The sequence below is a fragment of the Nicotiana sylvestris genome, chromosome 11, assembly GCF_000393655.2.
Source record: "Nicotiana sylvestris chromosome 11, ASM39365v2, whole genome shotgun sequence".
NCBI lineage: Eukaryota > Viridiplantae > Streptophyta > Magnoliopsida > Solanales > Solanaceae > Nicotiana > Nicotiana sylvestris.
In genome coordinates this window covers 127,882,881-127,908,821 of record NC_091067.1, presented here as the reverse complement: position 1 = coordinate 127,908,821, position 25,941 = coordinate 127,882,881, and the positions used below count along the sequence as shown (strand labels likewise).

At 37.6% G+C, this 25,941-nt stretch overlaps 2 protein-coding genes and 1 non-coding gene across 4 annotated transcripts; 2 read left to right on the top strand and 1 right to left on the bottom strand.

The window, feature by feature from the left end:
- Nucleotides 1–3,462: 3,462 nt before the first annotated feature.
- LOC104236359 (DNA ligase 1) lies at nucleotides 3,463–21,777 on the top strand. Its single transcript, XM_009790267.2, has 17 exons — nucleotides 3,463–4,295; nucleotides 5,479–5,595; nucleotides 5,912–6,013; nucleotides 6,113–6,229; nucleotides 6,812–7,042; nucleotides 9,995–10,089; nucleotides 10,865–10,952; nucleotides 15,194–15,325; nucleotides 16,402–16,514; nucleotides 18,433–18,534; nucleotides 18,617–18,678; nucleotides 18,756–18,827; nucleotides 18,926–18,999; nucleotides 19,076–19,132; nucleotides 20,580–20,657; nucleotides 20,946–21,023; nucleotides 21,132–21,777. Exons 1-17 carry the CDS (start codon nucleotides 3,555–3,557, stop codon nucleotides 21,198–21,200), a joined length of 2,328 nt encoding a protein of 775 aa, XP_009788569.1. The 5' UTR covers nucleotides 3,463–3,554; the 3' UTR covers nucleotides 21,201–21,777.
- Nucleotides 8,593–8,691, top strand: LOC138882400 (U6 spliceosomal RNA). Its single transcript, XR_011404007.1, has one exon. It is a non-coding gene; the product is annotated as a U6 spliceosomal RNA (small nuclear RNA).
- Nucleotides 21,778–24,080: 2,303 nt separating the features above from the next.
- LOC104236360 (uncharacterized) lies at nucleotides 24,081–25,623 on the bottom strand. 2 transcript variants are annotated; one of them, XM_070162676.1, is made up of 2 exons: nucleotides 25,355–25,623; nucleotides 24,081–25,051 (listed from the first exon to the last, which is right to left on the bottom strand). In XM_070162676.1, the coding sequence occupies exon 2, from the start codon at nucleotides 25,046–25,048 to the stop codon at nucleotides 24,362–24,364; it is 687 nt and encodes a 228-aa protein (XP_070018777.1). In that variant the 5' UTR covers nucleotides 25,049–25,051; nucleotides 25,355–25,623; the 3' UTR covers nucleotides 24,081–24,361. The 2 variants fall into 2 exon arrangements, with proteins under 2 accessions (XP_070018777.1, XP_009788570.1); XM_009790268.2 differs by having other exon boundaries at nucleotides 25,350–25,615.
- Between the last annotated feature and the right edge of the window lie 318 nt (nucleotides 25,624–25,941).

Here is a 25,941-nt window from a genome sequence, read left to right as displayed (position 1 = left end):
TCGAGCTTTTTCCTTTCCACGGAACCAAGAAATGGTTTTAACCATGCATCAGCTTGTCCAGACTTTTTCAATAAATTCTCACCACCCAGGACTTCAATTAGAACTTTCTTCATATCTCGTCTACCGCTAGAAGGCTCAGCTTCTTTACAAGAGGCAACAACGGGAGCAACTACTGGGGTGACTGAAGGCGGAGAAATTGGGGGATTAACAACGGGAGCAACTGACGTTGTCGAAGGAGAGGCAAGTGGTGGCTCTTCTGAGACAGGACGAAATTATTCTTCACCCTCAAATCCTTGGGCAAAGAACCTGTCAATGGGACTTGGGGGGGGGGGGTTATCAAAATTACCAGCATCTTCATCAGAGATGTCCAAATGGACATTTTCTGGCTCATCAACAAGACTAAAAGGAATTGAACTTAGAGGGGGATCTTGAGAGTCTTGGGCTTTATCATCTGAAACCACGCACCTTCTGACTCGTGGTTTCCTCACTAAGGAACCTTCTTCGGTATCCTCTTCATCTTCAAAACCACGGGCTTTGGCATTTTTCCTCTTAGAGGAAGACACACTTAAAATTTATTCTTGTGCAGAGCTTACAGAAAGCCTCGCAGAAGGAACATAAGTGAGATTGATGCCACGAATGGCAAACCCTAAAAGGGGAAAAAGTATATGTATTAAAAGAAAGGAACAAACAAAAGAGAAGGAAAACCATGGAAGTAAAAATTTACCTGGGGTTTTCACTTTCCATCCAAATTTCTGTAATAGAAATTTGCAGGATCTCTTATCCATGGGCGCAGCGGTCACCCAGTCACGGAAGTTAGGAATCTCTTCGAACATTTCCATGGTTGTTGAAAAATGAACATACACTCATATGAAGAAAATCAAAACGTCAAGAAAAGTGAGAAAATAAGAGGAAAAACACTTACGTGCAAAGTTCCATTTCTCAGGGAAGGGCATATTTTCATCACCCACTAACCCATGAGTGGGGGGGGGTGACTAAAACTCTTTTACTTCTAGCCACAAGGGAAAAGACACATTCACGAAAGAGTTTCGGAGAATATAAGTGGAGCGAGTGACGGAAGGTAAAATGAGCGGAAACTAAACCAGCCAAGTAAAGAAGGCAAGCAACTGTCCTCCACATAGGACCTATTTGACCGAGGCAAACATTGAAGTAGCGACAGAACTCAATAATCATGGGATCAATGGGAGGAGTAAAAGGATAAGTGTAAACAAAGGAAAAATCTTTATGATAAGAGGTGATTCTTTGGTTAGCAATATGAGTCATCACGGGAAAATTTGGTTTCCAGTGGCATTCACGTCGAGCCAAGGAAAGAAGTCCTGGAGTAATCAAGCTAGGGTAATGTTCAACAAAGTTAAGAGACGCTATATAAGAAACCTGTTTTTCATAGCTTCACGATCTGATACAAAAGAAAACTCTTGTGGGACAATATCAGAAACAGTAGGTTCTCGCATAGGTTCGTTCTAATCTCTCCCTCTAGAGGAAGATCTAGGAGTTAAGGGAGTTCTAACCCTAGAAGAAGATAGTTTAGTAGTACTACTCTGATGAATAGAACTACGAGTGGATAGTGAACCTAAACTACGGAGTCTGCCACCTCTCCTACTCCTGGTGGGGGCAGTAGAAGGAGAAAGTTCATCAACGATCACCACTTTACGTGGGTCTGATGATGAAGAAGGATTTTGAAAACGAGAAGACATATTTAATGGAGGAAATACAAGAAAATGACGAAGAAGTACAAGAAAAGTTAGGAAGATGAATGCAAGGAAGAATAAAGAGACTTTCGAAATTGAGTGAGAGAAGGTATTTATAGGGGAAAACAACCGTCATCAGGGTTGGTCATTATGAACTGTCATCTCGGAACCGTCACTTCGTGACCAATGCAGCCGTAGAAAAAACCTAAAAAGGCGCTGAAAACCACATAACCAATTACAATGAGACACGTGTCTTGAGCACTAAATAACACATGACGTATGTCGTATCGATTCTGAAGAAGGCATTATGTTACTCGGGAAAAGGCGGCAAGGAATTCCTGCCATAAATACTTACCACTTCCCGAATATTCAGTTAAGTTAGAAAGTGGGGGACTATCTATATTGGTGGAAAAAAGGCATGACACGTGGACTACCATCAAGGTAATAAGTGACACTTTCAATCAAGCAAATTAAAGAATTCAAGAAGACGGGGAAGAAACACACCCGATGTTTCATTAGGAAAAGTACCGGTCCTGACAGATGAAAAAGAAAAAATAGGTACGGAATGGATAAAGACCATAAAGAGAGAAGGTTCATGAATCTGTTACAAATAAGAACGGGAAATCGACCTTGATCGTGGTTATGAGGAATCCTCAGTCATTAATGCCGTTACAATTATATATGATAACGGGTAATCAAGGCAATTAATGCCATTAACAAGCCAGAATTAAGTAGGAAAACCATTATAATTATGTACCCTTATATAAGGACCCAGTCCTCATTTGTAATGATATCTGAATTTTTATCAATACATGCAATTATTCTTTTACTTTATTCAAAAGGTTCAAACCCCAATTCTGGGAGAGATTAGCGATCTACTTTGAGTTTTTTTTCCTTGTTTATTATTTTCATTATTCTTATTATTCTTCAAATTACCAAGAAAGTGAAGTAATTTTGATTATTAGTAACCCAATTTCTTCTTGATATTGACTTTGACCGAGAAATCTATTTTTGGGTTAAACAGTTATCTTGTTGGGTTGTTGGTTTAATTGTTGTTGTTTTCGTGTTGATTAATACAATGTGATCGGGTACACGCCGTACAATATGATATAATAGGATCGGATGCTCGCCGTACAATATTATATGGGACCGGGTGCATGCCGTACAGTGTGACCATAGGATCGGGTTACACCCATGGTTCTTTTGCTGTTAGAACCATTTCAATTATTTTTTTACTCGCCTCAACCAAAAAGAAAGAAGAAAAAGGTGAGTTCTATCATTGTATTTTTTAATATAACGGATAATATAATCGTAATACAAAAAGAATACAATAGAATAGCTCAATGGTTTTGTCTCTTCACACAAAAATAAAAAAATATAGAGCTCAATACAATAATATAATGATTAAATGAACATTTTTATCAGCATCAATGAGTTGTCTCTTCACACAATACTTGAATGAAAAAGGAAAGTACTAACCTAAACTGTGGTAAAATGAATGAGATTTCATTACCTTTTCACAATATAAATTTAAATTTATTAAGCCAGTCGATTATCTAAAGCATAAAAAGAGCAAGTAACATCTACATTACAAGTTACAACCTCAAAAAATTATTTGGGGATGATTCCACTATATAGATGACCCCCCCCAAAAAAAAAAGGAAAGGAAAAGAGAGAAGAAACTCAAAAAAATGGAACTGCCGTGGTGGCACAAGATGATTGGCTTATAAAGCAAGTCCACCAATTGCTACAATACACCTCTTCCCTTTCCCGCCATTCCCTCTTTCCTAATTCCCTCCTTTCTTCCTTTGCACACTTCTCCATAGACCAATTCCATTTCCATATTGAATGTTGCCGTTGCGCTCATGCTGTCACCATTTCGCTCAACCTTCTCTTTACAACCGTCTCCATTTCTCCCTTAAACCCTCTTCACTCTTTCTCCTTATATCCCCCCTTAATCCCCTTAAAACCATTAGACCCCTTTTCTTAAACCCTAATTCAAGAACCATGTCAACTCGTCGCTCTGCTTTCGATGTCCTTATGGCAAATTCCAAGAAAAAAACCCCAACCCAAGATTCCTCACCCAAGAAACGCAAAACCCCAGAAGCTGAAACTTCCAATAAAACTGCTATTCTTGAAAATCATAATCAAGATTCAATTTTGAAGCCAAATGAGGACACCCATTTGGTTAATGAGTCGAAAAGTGAAGAGGTTCTGGTGAAGAAACAGAAGATGATAAGTCCAGATGAGAGTGTGACTGAGCTGAAGAAAAAAGCTGCCAACTTTGATCCAAGAAAGGCTGCATATTGGAGGGATGGTGAGAGAGTGCCGTTCATTTTTGTAGTTAAGGCGTTCGACGCGATTTCGAAGGAGTCAGGAAGAATTGTAATTACTGAAATTGTGACTAATATGTTGAGGACTGTGATTGAGACGACGCCCGAGGATTTGTTGCCTGTTGTGTACCTTTCGGCTAACAAGATTGCAGCTGCACATGATGGTTTGGAGCTTGGTATTGGCGATGCTTCGATAATCAAGGCACTTGCTGAAGCTTGTGGCACTAAAGAAGCACATATTAAGAAGCAATATAAGGTATTAAGTTTGTTAATTTGGAAGAACTAGGTTGGAAATTTCCCAATGTGTAAGGTTGCAGCTGAAGCGTTAATGCCCTTTAGTATAATTTGTTTTAACTTGACTTTAATATTTTGTTTGACTTAAAAATGGTGCAGTGTGTGGGTCTCGAGAGAAGATTAGAAGCGAATGTTAACCTTTTCTTAATGAGTGTAATTGCCTTAGCCTTGTCCTTTTGAAATCCCTAGTTTGTCCTTATTTAATGGGTAGTCTGGCCGGGGTTGATGAAATGAATATTTGAAGTAATAGTGTTAGTTTGTTTAGTCAATGACACCCCATATACGCCTAGCTTCATGCCATGGTTTGTCAAATGAAGATATTCGGGGCTCTTCCAGTGGAAATAAAAGTATATATGTGGAACTTGAACTATGAGACTTATTAGGTAAATTCGTTCTGAAATTTGTGCATCACATTGGTGCAGATTTTGTTAGTAATTATATGCTACTTCATGCCACTGTTTCTGTTTTTACTTTTCCTCTTTTTCGGTTTCTTCGAATTTGTAGAAAACTAGTGTTTGGAGTATCTGCTGGACAAAAGTGTAATTTAGCTTTAGTGTTGTTTGGAGATTGAAGGAAATGCAGAGACTTGTTTTTTTTTGGGGGGGGGGAGGCCGTCGCGGTGTTAGTGGGGTATCAATACTGCATTGCCTCGGCACGTACTTGAATTTAGAAGCCTAAAATGGAACAAGCCTCTATTTTTGCTGTGTATAGTACCTTGCTATTAGTGCAACTTCTTCTTAATAGTTTGGTCAAGTTGTCAGTACATTAAACAGAGATTTGTGTATTCCATATTTCATGTTCAGTTTGCATAGTTTTTCTATCCTAATGAACATTTTTCTCACCTAGTCATCGACCAAATCCTAGCTGCAAGCCTGATAGAATCGTCATATCTGACTATAACATTTAGAGCAACATCTCAAAAATCATGTGTTTGATCACATATACGTGGTAGCTACAGTTACATGATCATTTGATACATAAGGGACTAATAGAAAATTTGTACGGTTATGTCATACATCAGTATTCTGTAATGTCTACATTCTTACCTGTTCTATTTAAATTAGATCATGCAATCTACGATATTCAACCTTTACTCCAAATAGGTTTTGACTAGTCCGAACATCTGTTTTCATTGTTAAATACAGGAGCTTGGAGACTTGGGCCTTGTTGCAAAAGCAAGCCGTTCATCACAGCCTCTGATGCGTAAACCAGAAGCATTGACTGTTGCCAAAGTTTTTGACACGTTTCGAATTATTGCCAAGGTATTCCAGTTTCATAGTTCTCTTTTTTTTTTTTAAATACTTCTTGAAGTGGGATTAAGATGTTAAGTGACATAGCTCTCATAAAACATATTTGAAGTTCCTATAGAAGCCTCCAATCAAAGTCAGTTCTGTGTATTGTGCTAATTGGGTTTGTCAGCGAAGCTACAAAATAAGTTTCTCCTTTATGTGGTGCAGATGATCCTCTATTTAAATATTTATTCCTGTTTTATCTGATATTGTTTTGGATCTTGCAGTTATTATATGTAGTATTTGTACTATGATTAAGTTGTCTTTTCTTATGTGGGAATTCTTTCAGGAATCTGGGAAGGATAGTCAGGAAAAGAAAAAGAATTACATTAAATCACTACTTGTTGCAGCTACTGATTGTGAACCCCAATATTTGATTCGTCTCCTCCAGGTTAGAGTTTGCCTTTTCTTCTTTTCTTTTCTTCATAGAGCTAGTTAGCTGTTGCATTGCACATTGAACCTTTCTTCAGTTGATTTCTCTTTCTTGCAGACAAAGCTACGCATTGGTTTGGCTGAACAAACACTGTTAGTCGCACTTGCTCAAGCTTCTGTGTACTCGGACAAGCATTCATCACCTCCTGCAGGTGTAGATTCTCCTTTGGAAGAGGTGTGTTGTTGCCCATTTGGGAGGAGTTTTCTATATATTTTCCTTCCTGCAAACTTGCATGAACTGTGATGAAGTACAAGCAGTGGCAGATCCATCGGCCCCACCATGGTTGAAAGAAATACACCTTTATAGTACTATTAATTGTTGGATAGAAGTATTGTGCTTTGTGTTTAACTCTTTAATCATCACCAAAACTTGAAAGCCGTACTTTATGGATAGAGAATGGTCTGCGAAATTATTTTTTTGAAATGGTAAGTATTATTACTGTCAGAAGTCAGCACTAAGAAAGTGCTACAGTTACAAGTAAAAGATGGTAAGAAGCAGCAAAAGAAAACCCTGACTGTCAATACAAAAGATTCTAGAAATTGCAACAGGGTTTCACCATCTTCTACTCATTCCAATCTACACCATGAAGATTAATTGATTATTTAAATTCATGATTAATTGATTCATCAAATTCTGATCCCTTTGCATTTTGTATATGATGTAAGTCTGCTGGACAAGCTGCCTGTTACATTTGCATTGCTATTCAATGCATATCTCATTAGTTCCTTATTTTCATTTGACGTTTGTGTTTGGCAGGCTGCCAAGATTGTAAAGCAAGTGTACTCTGTAATTCCGGTTTATGAAAAAGTTGTTCCTGCTATTCTAGCTGATGGTGTTTGGAAGCTTTCAGAAACATGCAGCTTCTCACCTGGTGTTCCGGTTGGACCTATGCTAGCTAAGCCAACCAAAGGAGTATCTGAAATTCTTGATAAGTTTCAGGATATGGAGTTCACATGTGAATACAAGTATGACGGTGAACGTGCTCAGGTATTCTTATAATTTTATTCTTATTAATAATTTTATTCAGTAAATTACTACTGATTCATATACTCCCTTTCTAGGAACTGAACACTAAATGAACGGGGACTAAAATTATTTGCAAATTAGAAACTTGCTGAAAGAATACACCCTAATTACAACCATTTACCTAATAGAATGAAATGTTGGTCGCATGATTCTTTTCTTTAAAAAAAAAAGTATTCACGCTGCCTCCATGCAGCTGATTTCCTTTTTTTTTTTTGATGAAATAATTGGCTTCATTGATGTCATCAAGAAGATGCAAAATATTACAAGAATCAGAAGCATAGAAGCTTCAAAAAGCAAAAAAAGACCACCTGTTAGCTTACTACATACATGCTAACTTAGATACAAAGAGCTAGCGAAGTTCACAAATGTTTCGGGGGAATCTACAGGGGAAACATTTGCCCAGCTAAATAAAAACAGAAGGCATTTAGCTTTTAGGGTGTGGTTAGGAGTTGAAAGTCCATCAAAGCATCTTCTATTTCTTTCATTCCATATGCTCCAACAAATACAAGCTCGGTGCCTTCTGTTGATGGTCTTATCAACTTTCCAGCTGCCCCAGCTCTGAAATGCCTCCTTCATGTTGTGAGGCATAACCCAGCTAATACCAAAAACAGAGCAAAGCATGCTCCAAATATCTGCTGCAACTCTACAATGTAGAAATAGGTGGTTGTTGGTTTCTGCATCCCTTTGACACACGTAGCATCTATTAACTAACTGGAAGTTCCTTTTAACAAGGTTCTCCTGAGTCAAACATGCCTCATAAAGTGCAATCCAGCTGAAGCAGATGACCTTGGTTGGTAGTCTGGTTCTCCATATTAATTTCCAAGGCCAAAAATCGGTAATTCCATTTCTAGCCATTATTAGCCTGTACCCTGCCTTCACAGAATACCTACCATCACTTGCTCCTCCCCATCTGAACTTATCTGTGATGTGCTCATTTAGTGTGACACTATGTAGTGCCTCTAGCAGTCGAACATAATCAGAAACGTCCCAATCCTGCAAATTCCTTCTTAGACTAACATTCCAAATGGGGCCATCCTTATTTTGAATGATTGTAGAGTCGGGATCACTTGCAATCTGGAACAGGTTAGGATAGTCAATCCTTAGGGCTGAATTCCCAAACTATTTATCCTTCCAAAATTTGATTTGTTGCCATTCCCAAATGTAAGGTGGTGGTGTTTAGAGAATTCCTCCCATAATCTGCGTATGCACTTCCACACTCCCAAATGTAAGCTGATTTCCTTTTTTTCCTTCATAGCTGATGGAGCTGTCCGTTTCTTGGTTAATCTTGTTTAATATCTATTAGAGGAAGGAACTTTTATTAATGCAGTAGAACACAAAGAAGACAAGTCTTATCATAGTATGTGGAAGTTAACTAGGTTTCCAAGTTGTTTGTGTGGGATTTCCTATTGAAACATGTGAAATTGGTTCGTCCTAACAAAACTAAGTTATTTGCCACAATTCAATGCGAGATTTAGGCTATTATCTTCTTGAAGAATAGGTACTATGCCTTTGAAATATACATCATCCGATAAATTTGGAAAGACATGGAGAAGATTAGCATGGCCCCTATGCAAGGATGACACACACATCGAGAAATGGTCCACAATTTTCCTTCTCAAAAAAGCCTTATTCAACTAGGTTTCTGAGTTATGCGTATGGAATTGCCTATTAGAACATATGAATTGATTCTTCCTTACAACTAAATTCTTTGCCGCAATTTAGTGAGAGATTTGGGCTATTATAGTATTATTATCTTGAAAAAGAGGTAGTATTCCTTTTAATGTACTCAGATCTTATTCAAGGTTCATCTGCATCATAGACATTGGATTGGAACTAATGAATCCATTTAGAGCAGGAGACGAATGGCTGGTGGTAAAAGCCAGAAGTGTTTGAAGTGCTTTCACTTATTTGCAGAAGCTGCACCTAGTGGGACTGATCCTAAGGATACCATGTTCCCCCCTTTACATCATGGCCCTTTTCCTGTACAGCTTCGCTAAATAGCTCTTGAAACTTGTTGCTTCTTGTTCTGTTCCGGACTTGATGATTGTTTGCGTGAAAAGTCCGGTGTGCCAGCTTGTAGGTTTGTCTTCAGCATTGCTGTCTTCCCCTTCTTTAAGAGAGGGGAAATTTCTCCTCAGCTTGTGACTTGATTAAGGCTGTAATTTCATATTTTCTGGGCCCTGCTTTTGAGGTTCTGCAGGACAAATGTACTTGGTTACCCTTTTCCTCTTTGATTTACAGGTTTATGTTTTTTGTGGCCCATAAAATCGCTTTCTTTTCTCTTTCTTTACTATATCATAGAAACAGAACTTTCAGTTTCAAACCTGGTTCACCAGATCCTAGTTATGATAGATTACTTCTATTTTCCCCCCAAAAATAGTCCTAACATCTTTTGTGCCTTTTTTTGTTAGTTCTCAGCTGCAATTGTTCTCCTAAACTTATTTCTCTTACATTTTCAAACTTTCTAGCACCTCCTGGATGTATACTCTTTTCTAGCATCCAGAGTCTTTGGATGTTGTAGAACTGGGTGGAGAATTGGTTTTAGAAGCAATCTAGCTACTAATGAGCCTCTTTTTCATTGACAGATGGCTAAACCGCCAATATAGATTTTGCAACATTATTGATATCCTTCATTTAAGGCATTGCGTGCTCTTTCTTGCTATTGATAACTTGAGTTCTCTGCTTGGTATTCATTACAGTGTCCATTATGTAAAAAATTTGGGTCCTCCTCAACTCGACCCTTCTGATAAATGGTGTCGTAGCTGCACATCATAAATATTGAAATTCAACTGAGATCAGTCTAAAATATTGTTCTCTGAACATTTTCCAGGACCTCTTAATTTTTGTAAACTAAACCTATTATTTGCACTTCAATTTTTGTGTTGAACTATAGTTATTGTCTTTTTAATTCAGATACATTACTTGGAAGATGGTTCTGTTGAGATATACAGCCGAAATGCAGAAAGAAATACTGGAAAGTTTCCTGACGTTGTTGCTGCTATCTCAAGGTATCATTTCCATTTGTTTGGATTTTCTGTTTCTGCAGTTGTAATCTGCGAGTACTTCCTCTTAGCTCAATGTTCTCTACAGATGTTAAAAGCTTCCCATTTATTTGCAACATTATAGTGGAGACCTTAAAACCTTGGCTCTAATTTTACATATGCTGCTTAAAAAAAGGAAAGTTTGATTGCTAAAGTTGATGTGTCCTGTGCATCTGTTAACTCGGAACTTTGACTCTTAAATTGAATCTTCTTATAGTTTGCAAAGCCAGGATCAAGTATTTGTCAGCTGACTGTTGTTGTGCACAAATAGTTAAATTGAATCTTGATATATGAAATTTATCAAGGACTTGCACGATATTGAATATTTGGGCAACTAGAACTAGTAAGTAATATGTGAAAGCAAGACATCAAACTTGATGACTGAGCAACTCATTGAACCAACTAAAGTGGATTTCGGAAAAGTTTGTCCCAGCTCTCTTGCACACCCATAATTGTGAAGATTAAACCACTATTTCATTCTCCCAATTGTAACTATGTGACGTTTGACTTAATTTCTTCGTAAAAAATCAGATTATGAGTTCTGCATGCAATTTATTCTTTATACATTGTGAAAACTGGTCTCAGGCAGATAAAGAATTTAACTTTTAATGTATTATATGGTATGTAAACTATTGTTACAAGATCCGTGTTCTCGGCAATTATGTGTACCTTGTATGCCAGAGTCGTAGATAACCTGAAATCTGTTGCAAATTTGTTAGCTAATTCTTGTAGCTTGTTGCAGATTGAAAAAATCTTCTGCAACATCATTTGTTCTTGATTGTGAACTGGTCGCATATGACCGTGAGAAACAGAAGATCCTGCCCTTTCAGGTGAATCATCTGCACCTAATCTATATATATTTTGCAGTTCTAGATCTATCCTTGGGGCTTCAAAGGTGGTAAAATTTGATTATAGAGGCAATCCAACAACAATTAACCTTGACAGAAACAACTCTTTTCCATAGCAAAGTAGATATATAAATTGCATTCGGACATGCTGCTATAGCTCAATATGTTAGCTCCTGAGCTTTCTCTTGATCGCTTTGCTCTTTCTTGTTTGACTGTCGTCTTTATAGGGAACATGTTCTCTTGTCAAAACCATGCAGCACTAAGATAATTATAATCATAAAAAAATAGGTATGGTGGAGAAAAAACTCAAGTATTCTCTTCCCTTGTTCATTTAAGCCCATGCGTTAAAGATGCTGGTTTATTTATTAATTTACACGATCTATCACCTTCTAGCAGCTGTTGCATGGCTAAAAAGGGATATATGTTTATATCAACTGCGGTTGTTTTCATAGAGTCTTCATGAAGGGGTATGAAGAACTTTTGCAATTGAAATACAAGTAGGAGAGAAATTCTTAGTATTCAAAAACTCACCACTTGAATCAACTCTCAAATAATGCTTCTTTGCTGTGGGTTGGCTCAAACTGCTAGCCCTAATGATTAGCATAAATCTAAAGCGGTGCAAAAGAGAGGAGGGAGAAAAAATGCTTAAACTTTGGACTCTAGAGTAGTCACTTGTTATTAGTTTGGAACATGGAAGTTGGTGAGGAAATGGACATGGATTAACAGGAAAACGGCTTTCTGTTCGATGCTTGGAAAAATAGTGAGGTGCGGAAGTTGGGAGCGATGCTAACTTGTTAAGGAAAATACAAGCTGTTTAAGAGGAAATCGGAATCCACTTTAAAAGAAAAGGGAAGCTGGTTAAAAAGCGAGAAGAACGCAGGGCACAATCTGCTACACCCAGTCAGTGACTCCTCACTGTATTTGCTGAATAAATCAGTCTCCATTTCGTATTCTTGTTTCTCACCTTTGCCAAAATTCTATCCTCTTTAGCACAGATTATGTTGATCCCTTCTTGCTCACTCAAGTTGTCTATTGCTTTCACTCTAACCCAATGGATCCTAATTCCTATAGTCTCAAAGTGGGTACTAGATAGCAGTAATCAGGGTCCAATTTTCAATTCCAAACTAAGTTCGACTTTTGGTCAAGTGAAAGTTGATGCCAACAGATACCAGTTCCCTTACTCTTATCACCACATTTGATTCTCAGTTTCCAGCACCTCCCAGTTCTGATACCGATTGATGGCTTCTGATTTTCTTTTCATGTGTTGCAAAAACTCTTCTAGTATCTTCAGTAAATAATAACCGAGAAATCCACTGGTTATAGCTTTGAAACTCGTGAAATGCGCCTACGACACAAACCGTGCTGTAGTACCTTTACCAATGAACCAAAGCTCTGGGGGTGCTTTGGTAAATATCGATGGGCGATTTTCAATTATTGGTAACTCTGATCTGCTAGCTAAAGATGTGTGTGTGTGTGTGTGTGTGTATATATATATATATAGCTTCCTTTACAGTTTCACTTTTGTCTTATTTTGGTATGACAATGATGACTTGAGTTTATATCTATCTTCGGGCCTGTTTTCGGCTGGTCATAACCAGAACTCTTAAGTTAGGGGTCTGCCCCCTCTCTCTCTATATATATAGCTTGGGGCCTGTTTTCGGCTGGTCATAACCAGAAATCTTAGGTTAGGGGTCTGCCCTCTTTTCAGTTTCACCTTTATCTTATTTTGGTATGACAATGATATGACTTGAGCTTAAATAAAGAAGTGAGGATTCATGTAGCCTACCCCAACTTTTTTGGGACTGAAGCATAGTTGTTGTTTGTAACTCTGATCTACCTATGTGATATGATGGCCACTCTGGGTTGAATATTAATCTGTGTGACAAAAGTTTGCTGGAAAGTGGTAGTGCTAGTGACCATTTCCCATCTGTTTATTAAGTGTAGATGGCTCTTACATGTGAAGGATTGAGTATCTGTGAAAGGAAGAAACAAGAAAGAAACTGTGAGGTATACTTATTAAAGAAAAGAATAGGAACTGTAAGGTATACTGAGTAATTTTCTCTTCAGATTCTCTCCCGGAATCTAAATCCAAACAAGAAAGTTTACCTTGTGTAACTAAACTGGATGATGGCGTCCATGTTTCTTAGATTTGCTTTTGTTTTCTTTTGCATTCTATTTTCTCCACCTATTCTAAGGTCCCCCGAAAAGTCCGATTATTTTGAGATAAACGATACTAGAGGCAATAACAACAACACCCGTGAGTTCCCACAAGTGAGGTGTGGGGAGGGTAGAGTGTACGCAGACCTTACCCCTACCCCGGAGAGTAAAGAGGCTATTTCCGAAAGACCCTCGGCTCAAGAAGACGAAAAGAGACAATATATCAGTACCATCAATAGAACCGTAGGAATAATAGCAACATTATAAGAACCAGAAAATAAATGAAAAACAATAACAAAAGCTAGTGAATAAGGCCCGATACTATGAAAAACGAAAGAATAATGCGGACACAACAATAATCGCTAGCAGCCTAGGACAAAACCTTATCAGACCAGCCTCCCACCCGGAACGAAGTAGAAAAATGCTCAGCTACCTCCCAACCTACCACCCTAATGCTCGGCCTCCACACCTTCTTATCAAGGGCCATGTCCTCGGAAATCTGAAGTCACACCATGTCCTGCCTGATCACCTCTCTCCAATACTTCTTAGGCCGCCCTCTCCCTCTTCTCGAACCCGCCAAAGCCAACTGCTCACACCTCCTGATCGAGGCATCTGGGCTTTTCCTTTGCACGTGTCCGAACTATCTAAGCCTCGCTTCCCGCATCTTGTCATCCACAGGGGACACACCCACCTTCTCCCGAATGTCTTCATTCCTAATCTTATCTATTCTAGTGTGCTCGCACATCTACCTCAACATCCTCATCTCTGCTACTTTCATCTTCTGGATATGTGAGTTCTTAACTGGCCACCACTCTGCCCCATATAACATGGACGGTCGGACCACCACTCTATAAAACTTACCTTTGAGTATCAATGGCACTTTCTTGTCACACAGGACTCCAGATGCTAACCTTCATTTCATCCACCCCACCCCTATTGGTGTGTGACATCCTCATCGATCACCCCATCCTCTGGATAACCGACCCAAGGTACTTGAAACTGCCTCTCTTGGGGATGACCTGTGGTCCAAGCCCGCTTCTCTCGGCTCAACGCTGAACTTGCACTCCAGGTGTTTTGTCTTAGTCATTCTCAACTTGAAACCCTTAGACTCAAGGGCCTGTCTCCAAACCTCCAGCCTCTCGTTAACACCGCCTCACGTCTCATCAATTAGAACTATATCAACAACATACACCATGGCACCTCCCCTTGAATATTTCATATCCGTGCGTCCATCACGAGAGCAAATAAGAACGGGCTGAGCGCAGATCCTTGGTGTAAACCCATATCTATCGGGAAGTGCTCCGAGTCACCCCCCACAGTCCTAACCCGAGTCTTGGTTCCATCATACATGTCCTTAATTGCCCTAATGTAGGCAACCGACACACCTTTTGCCTCCAGGCATCTCCAAAGAACCTCCCTATAGACCTTGTCATACACTTTCTCCAGGTCAATAAATACCATGTGCAGATCCTTCTTCCTATCCATGTACTGTTCCACCAACCTCCTAATAAGGTGGATCGCTTCCATAATCGAATGACCCGGCATGAACCCGAACTGGTTGTCGGATATAGACACCGTCCTCCTCACCCTCACTTCCATCACCTTCTCCCACACTTTCATAGTATGACTTAGTAACTCGATACCTTTATTAGAGATACTGGAGGGTGAATAAGAATAAACGAGAAAAGATAGAAGATGAAGAAATGTGAGGTCAAAGAACCAGGAGTTAAGCTAGAAGATGGAGGAGAAACATACTTCAGAACAAAGTTGAGAAATTCTATGTTTCGATCAGTGGCTAACCTAGTTAGGTTTCTTATCAACTAAGAACCCTTATTCTGTCCAGGTCATATAGGGTTTGAACAAGCAAGTTGTGTCTGAACTCCTTCAAGTTTATATTTTTTTATCTTTTTGTCTCTCTTGATGTTCATTTTCCCAAGCAAGCTTCAACTGCTAATATTTCTTCTCCCATAAATGCCCATTATTTGCTTGGAGAAATTGCCATGCTATATTTATGTGTAATTATGGTGTAAAATGAGGTGATACTTATGGATATATGTTCATGACAGATCCTCAGTACGCGTGCTCGTAAGAATGTTGTCATGAATGATATCAAGGTCAACGTTTGCATATATGCTTTTGATATCTTGTATCTTAATGGACAACCTCTTCTTCAAGAGCAGCTTAACGTGCGCAGAGAGGTAATTTCATTTTTGCGGTTGAATATTTGCCTATTATTCTCATGATTATATCGCTCTTCTTTTACTTCAGTGAATTCTTATGCATATTTATATCCTTTTGTGCTTCTTCTGCGGAAAACTAAGTAGCATTTTTCTTGATGGGCTTCTGGCTGAAATGTCTTATCCTTAGACGCCATATTTCGAGCATCTTACTGACGTCTTATGCTGCTGTGAGATAGGAGGAGATGCCATTTCTTCATGAAAATTCTCTATTCAGAAGCTCTTACTGCTGCTTCTGGATTTCTCTTCAGTGAAAGTGATGCATTTACCTCTTTTCCACTTCACCGATTGACCCTTGTAAATTATAAAAGTAGGTTCACTCTGTCATGAGTAAGCCCTTTTGGAGTCTTCCTTTCTTGTCATAGGTTGCACAATAGGAAAGGGACAGGTGGATCTTCAGCACTTTGTGCTTGATTTGTTTAATTTTCCCAAATCTCAGTTGACTAGGCAATGACTGTTGACCTCTCTTAAAATCCAGTGATTTGGCAGTAGTTTGTCTTTCTTATCCTTTTGAACGACTTTTCTCTTTCTTCCGTGGACCTGAATCTCATCAAGTTAGCAATCATTTACATGAGAAGACTGCATGATTAAGAGTCATGTCTGGCTTAGTTAGCGAAAATAGTGAAGTTTTGTTAGCAATCATTTACATGAGAAGACTGCATGATTAAGAGTCATGTCTGGCTTAGTTAGTGAAAATAGTGAAGTTGTTTTGGCATGTATTGACATAAAGAAGATTCTTGGCTATCTATGGCTTTGATTGTTAGTCTACATTTACTCGTAGTGGAGCTTAAGGTTTTAATTTCTTTGGCGGGAGGTGGGCTGATGACATCCTAAGATCTCATTCTCATTCTTAATATTTTAAACTGTTCTTCCATATTGATGTCTTGTCATGTTTACCTTTAGTACATAAATTGGCATTTGCTTAATGGACCCTATAGTTTTCTCCAAGATTAACATTGTGTGAACAATTAATTATCGCTCGAAGACACCACTTCACAAAGTTGATCGTTAATACTGTGGCTTCTGGCTTCAAGCAGCATCTTTACAAGTCATTTGAAGAAGAACCCGGATATTTCCAATTTGCTACAGCTGTAACCTCAAACGATCTTGAGGAAATAACAAAATTTCTTGAAGCTGCAGTGAATGACAGGTAGTGTCAGACACTGATCTATTTCTGTTTTTCTGGTAATTCAAATGTATTCTTTTATTTTATTATGTATTTTCAACATTTTTTTGGCTAAGCTCAAATGTATTCGTAATGATCATGACTTGAATTTTTATAAAGTCTCTCACAGGCTGCTCTATATCAAGCATTTGAACAGCCAATTCTTGTAAAGGCTGGTTCCTTGTTTGTTGGTCTTTGCTGCTGTCACTTTGATTAAATATCTGTTATTATGATTAAAAAAGTTGCACCTCTGGTTGGTTTGAACTTTTGTACCCTATATTGCTCCTTAGTTTGTTAAAAGTAAAGTCCAGGAAGTGGAGAGTTCGAAAATGTTCTTTTCTTGGTTTGTAGTTTGTACCTTCTCTGTCTTTTCTCTTAAAAGACCCGGATAGAAATGTTTTCTATGTCCAATTCCATTTGAGCTACTTGTTTGAAGCTTATGAGCATTTGAGCTACTTGTGTTGAAGGAGAAGGCATCGGTGTGGTGTATGGTAGTTGTGTACGTGGTTGCTTTCGGATCTGGTTATAGCTATTACAAGTACTAAGATGATGGTGGATTGAGGAGAAATGCTAAGTGAATTGCATCTCGATTATTTTAGGAGTTAATAGCAACTGATACTTAGTAAATGAAGCTAAAAATATTTGAAATTGCATATAAAGAGAGCCTTTTGCTTTGCCTTCACTGTGATGCTTCCGAAGTGAAATTTGTTTAGCAAAGTGAATGCGTCTTTTCAAAGTGTCTGGGATTTTAGAATTCAAAGATATGTTTCTTCCATGAGACACATTTTGGTATGTTCTCCATTATTGAATCTGTCTCTACAGAGAGAAAACCAGCTCAGTTGACGTGAACTTATTAGGAAACAGTTGAAGAGAGGAGTTAAGGTGAGAACTGGCATGGAGGTCCGGGGTAAGCAGGAACCCAGAGGAATTAGTTGAAGAAAGGAGTCTTGAGGAGTGGGGGGAGAGAGAGAGACACACAGGAAGTGTATTTGGGCGCCTTGAGTAAGAGAATGAGACCCATGAAGTCACTTGTTCATGTAAAAAGCCTCACATTACTTTGTTGGTTGCGGGAGCCTAATTTTTCTATCATCTGGTTACATAATTTCTAATGCTGCTTGTGTTTTCTACCCAAGATTCATTTCACGCTGTTGTTTTAAAATAATGTTACAGAGTTATATTCTAATTGTTGCCAACTTTTACGGTTATATTCTGATTGTTGCCAACTTTTACGGTTACTAGCACCTGAAACATGGACATGGACAGTTAATAAGTACAAATCATGTGCATTCCCGGTGTGAATACGGATTAGTCGCACCCCAGAGCGGGTAGTGGACACCGGGTGGGAAACCCCAAAAAAAAAAAAATCATGTGCATTATTTAATTGCTTAATTTGTTTATCACTTATCAAAATTCTTGCAAGGAACAAATATTTCTTCGAGTTCATAAATCAAGTGTCATTTCCTACGCTGTCCATTTCGTAGCTTCTTGGTGTCTTCCAATCCTCCTGGGTAATAGGTTAGGAAACAAAACTTGCAATACTCAGAGCATGTGTGACTCTTCATTGTTGTTTTTATCTACCTTACTGGTCAACTAATTGATAGCTTTATACCAAATACCTCTCAAGGGCCGACCTTCTTTATGTGTATTTTTGCAGCAGCGACAAGACATACATTTTTTAATGAACCCTAGCTAGTTAGTGAGATCCTGTAACCTAGTTAATACCATCAGGAAAATTGGACTTCCTGTCTCTTATATACGAGAGCTTCCCCATTATCAATACAATTACACTTTACTAGATCCAAAAAGAAGAAAAAAAGGGCCTTCCTGTCGTAATGTCTTCAGTTTTAGTTGAAGGAAATTGGAAAACTAATTTTTATCACTTAAATTTTGTCCGTTTCTGCAGTAATGAGGGATTGATTATCAAGACGCTAAGTAGAGATGCTACATATGAGCCTTCAAAGCGGTCAAATAACTGGCTAAAACTGAAGAAGGACTACATGGAAAGGTATGTGTCAGGAGTACTGCTTTAGATATATTTCTGCTTGTACTCGAGGAGAAACTTCAATTTTTACCAATTTGAGTTTCAGTATTGGTGACTCACTGGATTTGGTACCAATTGCTGCTTTTCATGGTCGGGGGAAACGTACTGGTAAACTTTATCTACTTTTATGGGGGTAAACTGGGACCTGTGTTTGGTTTAGTTGGCTAATGCACATTTTCTGACAGGTGTTTACGGAGCCTTTCTCCTAGCTTGTTATGATAGCAACAACGAGGAGTTCCAGAGCATCTGTAAAATTGGTAAGCTGTTTACTCATGTAACTGTTAAGTGGCAACAATTTAGCCTGCTTATGTACTTGGCTTTTATATGCCATGCTTTTTTATGATTTGCTGGTTAGGAACTGGATTTTCCGAAGCAATGCTTGAAGAACGCTCTTCCAGCCTTCGTTCCAAAGTTATTCCAAAACCAAAGGTTGCTTTTTTCATCTTTCCCGAATTACTCAGTTTGTGGGATTCTTGTGCCCATCTAACGTATGTGTGATATTCAGTCATATTACAGGTATGCGGAAACCATCAATCCAGATGTATGGTTTGAACCTACTGAGGTAATAGTTTTTACATTCCATTCATTTGCCATACTTCAAACTTTGTAACCCAGTTTAATTTTTTCTTTTTAGGGTCTCTCTTTCTCTCTCTCTTATTTTTATTTTTTAAAAATTAGCTAGGTAATTCGTTCCGCTTCTACTCTTCTTTGGTGCATAGTGTGAGACATCCATTTCATCTGCATCTTTTGATATTGACATTTGTCAAAAAGCTGTTTCATGTTAGCTTTACCATCTTATGAGGATTTTTGTATGTAAAATGCTCATGAATCTATTAGTTGGGTTTATTGTTTATACTTTTGGGTGGGCAGATATGGCATCTGATCCAATTCCTTCTTGAAAGACATGGTGAACCTTAACTGACCCCTTTGTAGTGTATTAAAACCCACTGCTTAGTCGCTTAATATGATGCGAAGAGAGGGGCATAGCTTCATGGGCGAAGCCATCTGCTTCAGATAAAAATATGCTTTAAGCAATGACAGTCAAGGTGATCGTAACGAGAAACTGTCATTTCCTTAAAGCTCAACTTTGAGGAGTTGGATTAAAGTCTGCATTATAGTAATCGGATGTTGAAATCACTTATTTTAATATGATTTTGATTATTATAGTACTAAATTCATGTGTATGGAATTTTTAATTTTCTGTTAATTGTGCGCTTCACTTTCTCTTTTCGCTTCAAGCCCCACGTACCTTGTTGCTTATTTGCACTTTTCGCTTTTATAAGCTGTCCCTTGAATTTCATTGTTCCTAAGATTGGGGATCTTATGAAGTCCTCTAATTCAACTATTGAACTCAGAGGCAGAGCTAGGATTTGAAGTTTATGGGTTCTGAATTCGTCACTGAAGCCATAGTTCACCTTAGTTACTGGGTTCGCAATTAAATATTTTACATATTTTATGAATTTTTTAATACAAATACAAGGTTTAAGCAAAAGTTACTGGGTTTGTCCGAACCCACAGCTAATGCTCTCCCTCTGCCTCCGATTGAACTGGCGTTTTTTTCTGTTTTTCCGAACTTTTAAATGTCTAAAAATGGGTCGATAGCTTTTTCATGTAAATACAGGTTGTGGATTTTATCCTGTGTTGTCAAAGCCTCGCTTAAGCCGGAAACGAGCTGAGCACTTCTCCTCACTTAGCTGCCACTTCAGTGCAATCACCAAGGTGCTAAGGCATACACTTCGACACCAATGGGCTTTGTCTTGAAGAGGCGATGATAAACCATAAATATTCACTCAATTGCAAAATTTTAAATTTCTTTATCCATTTAAGTGTAATTCTTATGCTATTCTATTTTATTCTTCACTTATACTTTTCTTCAATAAAGCCTGCAATTTAATTGCGTGTTGCGTGCTTTGTTTGCACTTCCCCCCTTTGATACACTGATTTTATCATCTGTATTTTTACTTCATGATGCAAAGGTTAATATCTCCAGAATACTTTGTAAATATCAGGTATGGGAAGTGAAAGCAGCTGATCTTACCATCAGCCCAGTCCACCGTGCTGCGCAAGGTATCGTGGATCGCGATAAGGTATGTGTCTTTTGAATAGAACATGCAGTGAGAAAACTGAATTTTGCAGTTTTATGCCTACCTAAGCCACTCTGTGTTACTTGGCTTACCATGCAAAAGCATATGAAAAGGTTACTAGTGCTTTCTGTTGTTGAAACCCAGACAGTTGGGATGATCTCCTATTCAAATGTGTAGAATACATGCCAATATAGTGTTTATTAGTGGCAAGTTAAGGCTCTTTCTTAAATTCAGCATAGACACATAATAATTCTGAAGTATATTTTTATCATTTACTATTTGTTGTCACAGGGAATTTCTTTAAGATTTCCACGTTTGATTCGTGTACGAGAAGACAAGAATCCTGAGCAGGCCTCATCAGCAGACATGGTGAAATTCTTTGCATTGTCATCTTATCCTTTGCTGGTTTATTATTCTATTTTTATTCATGACCTTGTTGGCTTCAAACCTTTTGTCTCATCATGCTTTGCTTCTCAGGTTGCGGATATGTTTAATGCACAGAAGCACAATCATAAAAATGATAAGGATGATAATGAAGAAGACTAATCAAAGTTCACTTCACGTCTAAAGCTGATGAGGATGACAATGAAGAAATTAATCAAAGATCGCTTCACGTCTTTTATCTGAATGAACGATCATGTCTGTTGTACAGATTGATATCCTTGGCGTAAGTTGGGTCTTATATTTTCATTCCCTCAATTGATTTGCTGACCCTGCGAAAAGAAAGTAGAGTTAATGAGAATTCATCTGTTGGAGGTGAAATGGTGCTTCTTACCATTTGTAGTTGCCTCTATCGATTTTCCAAAAGCTAATCTTGTACTCCAGTGTCAACACTCTGTATGTATACTTTGATTAGTTGAAAAGTGAAATATTTCAAGCCTTTCCGACAAGAAACTTTGCTATACTGGAATCATAGATCTGTATAATATTTTCAAAAATAAAAACTGACCCTTACTACGGTATTGGACCCTACTCATAGCGGGAGCTTAGTGCACCAGACTGCCCATACTATGGTATTGTTCCTAACTGTGGGGTGCCTTTACCAGCAAGAATATGTGATGAACAGTAACATGTTGAATTAAGAGGACCTGTTAATATGAATTCAATGTTTCTTTGATAGTCAGCTGCATGTGCCACGTTGTTGACATGTTTTGGCTTCTTAGTTGGATGTGGTCCAATTGCTATAAAAAAGTCCATGTTTTCTTTTGCTTTTTTGTACTCAAATTTCATGAGCCTAAACTTTGGTGAGTTGAGTTATTCGAATAATTTGCACCGTATAGCCTTTTTGAGACCACTCTTCAAATTATCTTTCCCAGTTAGCTCTAGTGGTCTAGATTTCGTCCATAAAGTAGTTGGATCAATTTTTCTTTTTGCAAACAAATTTAGCTCAAGTCGGCTAACAGTAGACATCATTTAAGTAGTGGTCTCAGAAAAGGCCATCTTTGCAAATGCCCCCGTGTTAGTGGAAGGTAGAAGGTAATCAGTGAAATAGTTTAAGTGCGCACAAACTTATCAATTGTAAAGAAAGGGGAAAACAAATTAGAAATAGCTTGATTTAGTAATTTACTATTGATAATTGAGAAAATTAGCCATAGTTTTAAAGTAATCAAATTTTAGTCACTTTTCCATGTAAATATAAAATCTTAACAATTTAAAAATCTGCAAAATTCTAGCATAATATGCTAGAGTTCGAATTTTTTACATATGAAATTTTAACATAATGTGTTGGAATTCCAACAGACCGGAAGTTTATATGCAAGAGTTCCAATCTAGCATATTATGCTGGAATTTGTTGTGTTTTTATCCAAGTTTTTTATTTTCGCATTGAATAGTGACTATTTTTCAATAACTTTGTAAATGCTCCCTTTTTTTTAGTAACTGTTTGGCCAATGATATTTTTACTAAAGAAAGTGTAGCATGTACATTCTTAGAAAACATTGCAATTCGACTTCAGACTTTAAAAACACTTCCTCTTTTGTACTATACACAACTTTTAATTTGATTGGGGACTCTACCTAACAAAGAAAAGAAACAAGGTAAGAGCCAAGGGGGTTGCTGGAAATCTCCTCTACGTATTGGTCATTAGAATGTCAAAGTTTCTTCAACTTGCAAGTGTTATCCATTTCTCGTTTAGCAAGTTCTGACTCTCCTTTCCCATTTTTGCTACTTTTCCAAAAACAAACTTTTTATTTTTCAACAATAGACAAGGCAAAAGAAGAAAAGAATTCTTGATTGTAATGATTCAATTAATGTTGTTTTAACCAGGGAAGAAAGGCAAAAGCTATGATACATATGGAGTGCCTCAAGAAAGTAGTAGTAATAAATTGGGAATTAAAAACTGAGTGTTCGGTTTGATAGCAAAAGGAGAGATTAATCAAGAGAAAGGTATAGGGAGAGAGAATGATTAAGAGATACATCAAATCAAGATTTAAATAATTTTAACATTACATTAGGAGTAGATCCTGATTCTGATTTGTGGGTTCCCACTCCTTTACTCACCCGACAAAGGCTGAGCTCTTAAACCTTCTGGTTGTTGCTCTCTTCCACCTTCCACTTCTAACAACTCCATACTCCACAATCCCAAAAATCCAAATCTACCCCCCCCCTCTCCCCGCCCCCCTCCCCAAAGGAAAAAAAAATACCCCAATAAAAATAAAAAGATGCCAAAATTAAAAATTTGAAAAGGCAACAAAAAAAGAGAGGGGCAAGTGCACGGATGGTTATTCTCAAGGATGTTATTTAGAGATTAATCAATACTTATTTTGTCCCGAAATTTAAAACTAAAAATATTAAATTAAGAATATTTACATTTTTGTCCTGAAAAATTAAAATTAAGGATGGACGGACTAATTACTAAATGGCTGCCCTTTAAAGTGGCTACACGATGTCATTTCTTTATAAAAAAAAAGAGTTAATACTCTAGTCTAGACAAGTGAGCCTTGTGCTATCTACTCTATCTGTTTCAATTTAAAATGACACGCATTCCTTAGTAGTACATTTCGAAAAGAATATCACATTTTACCCACTTTTATCTTTAATAAGAAAACTTTTATACATTAAACTTTTAGAACCACATATTTTAAAAGTATTTTTTTTCTTAAACTTGTGCCAATTCATACTATATCATCTATATAATAAGTTTTCTCTATAAGATTAGAGGTTTGGAGTCATCTGAAAGGTAAATGAGAATACTATTGAGTCCTTAAGTAGAGGGGAAAAGCACATAATCCTATTTTACAGGAGCTAAAATTGCAACATTGGATTCTCATTTAAGTCTTTTTTAACAACCCAAAAATCTTAACTAAAAAAAAGAGAGGAAAAGGACTCAATCCCTACAATGGTCCAAGAATATACTAAGAAAATGCAAGGAGAGGGAGAGTGAACTCACTAATATGCAGCTAAGCAAAGTTACATCAACAATCATAATGCAAAAATCAAACTCTAAAAAGATTATAGTAATAATGAAAGGAAAGAGACAATCCAACCAACATACTATTACTGACCAAAAACTAAAAATAGCTCAGCTCAGAACAATACTCTAATTTCCCCCCCTTCTCTTCAACAAAGTCTAATTCAGATCTTTTCCAATTCTGTACAAAATTTCAAACATAAGTTGTTCTTTTCCAACTCAATCCTCCAACTTTGGCCTGCCTCACTAAATATTCTTAAATATAATACTACTACTAAATTCTGTCAAGAACTGGAAATCAAAGCACAACCCTTAGATACTTAGTTCCAATAGAAGAATCAGAATCATCAAAAAGACCACCACCCCTTTTCTTGTTCAGTCTACCACAGTTGTTAAAAGCATTGAAAATTGGATCTTGAGATGGAATAACAACAGGGGGTGGTGGAATCTCGTAGGAATCCATAGGTGGTGGAGGGTGACGCCATTGAGGAAGAGGACCAGCAACAAGAAGAGTTTGAAGTAGTGGCCCTGCTTTCATTACTGCTTGTAAAAACTTCCCATTTTCAGGCAATGGTTTGTCTATAATTATGGGAAATTCTGGTTCTTTTTCTTGTGGTGCTAAATGGGGTTGTTGAGTGGAGTCTAGAATTGGAGAAGAAACAATGCTTTCATCACAATCTGAAGAAGAGAAGCCATTGTTTCTTGGTTCATCTTCAATGCTTGAAACTCCAGATAATATTGGACCTGTTTGTTGAAACTGTTGCTGTAGCAGCTGCTGGTGCTGTTGTTGTTGGAGTAAGAGTTTCTCTAATACCAATGTTTGGCATTTTTCTTGAGCTTCATTTTTGTCATTAATGGCTCTGTTTAGTAGATCTTTTAGTTGGATTATCTCATCATCTCTCATTTTTAGCTCCTCTTGAGCTTTCAACCTTGTGTTCTCCAGCTCCAATGTTGTCAGCAACAGTGTTTGCCTCAGCTCATCCATGCTCTGAAATTAAGAAAACACAAGAAAAAAAAAACCCATCAAGATTTTACTTTCAAATTCCAAGAAAAAAAGGGCAGAAGGTGCATAATGCATCCGGTTCACGCAAGGTCCGGAAGGGTTGCAGCCAGGGGTGTAATATAGGCCGTCTACCCTGATTTAAGTATCTGCATATGATTTCACGGTTCGAACCAGTGACCTATAGGTCACACTATCAATTCCATGAAAATGGTCTTAAATTATCCATAAAAAATGCTTGGAAATGTATAAAAATGTAGAATAGTGAGTGAGAAATAATTCTGACCTTGCCTTGGTAGAAGTAAGCCCAATTAAGAAGTGTTGTTCTTTGGTTATCCATAAGCTTAGTGTAGTAAATTCAGTTAAATTCTGATGGAGAATTCTTGTGTTTTTGTCGACAGAAGAAAGAAAAAAAAAAGGGGGCAGAGCAGTGTGATGACTAATGAGAGACAGCCAGACAGGGGAGTAAGGAAAGTAGTATTGTTAGGTGCTCTGATTTGCTCCCTTATAAAGGCTACTTTTTGGGACTTTGTTGCCCATTTCTCACTTGCACTATGTTTTTTTCCTATAAGGGAGCATTTTATTTATGTAATTACCAATATGGGACAAGAAGTTTTAAAAGATGACAACTTACTTTTACAAAATTTGACTTGGTTAAAATGAGTTATGCACTTGGTAGAGTTAATTTTCAAAGTCTTTTTGAAATTTGTTTCATACTACAAATTCTTTCCAATTAGATGGGTTAAAGGAGACTCTTTCCACCCCAGGGCTTTGGGCTAATAACTTTTAAGACACAGTTGCTGTTAGACTAAAATTGTTAAATTCTCTTGATATAATGTAACTATTACTCTAGCAGCCACTGTGTTAAAAAAATTACT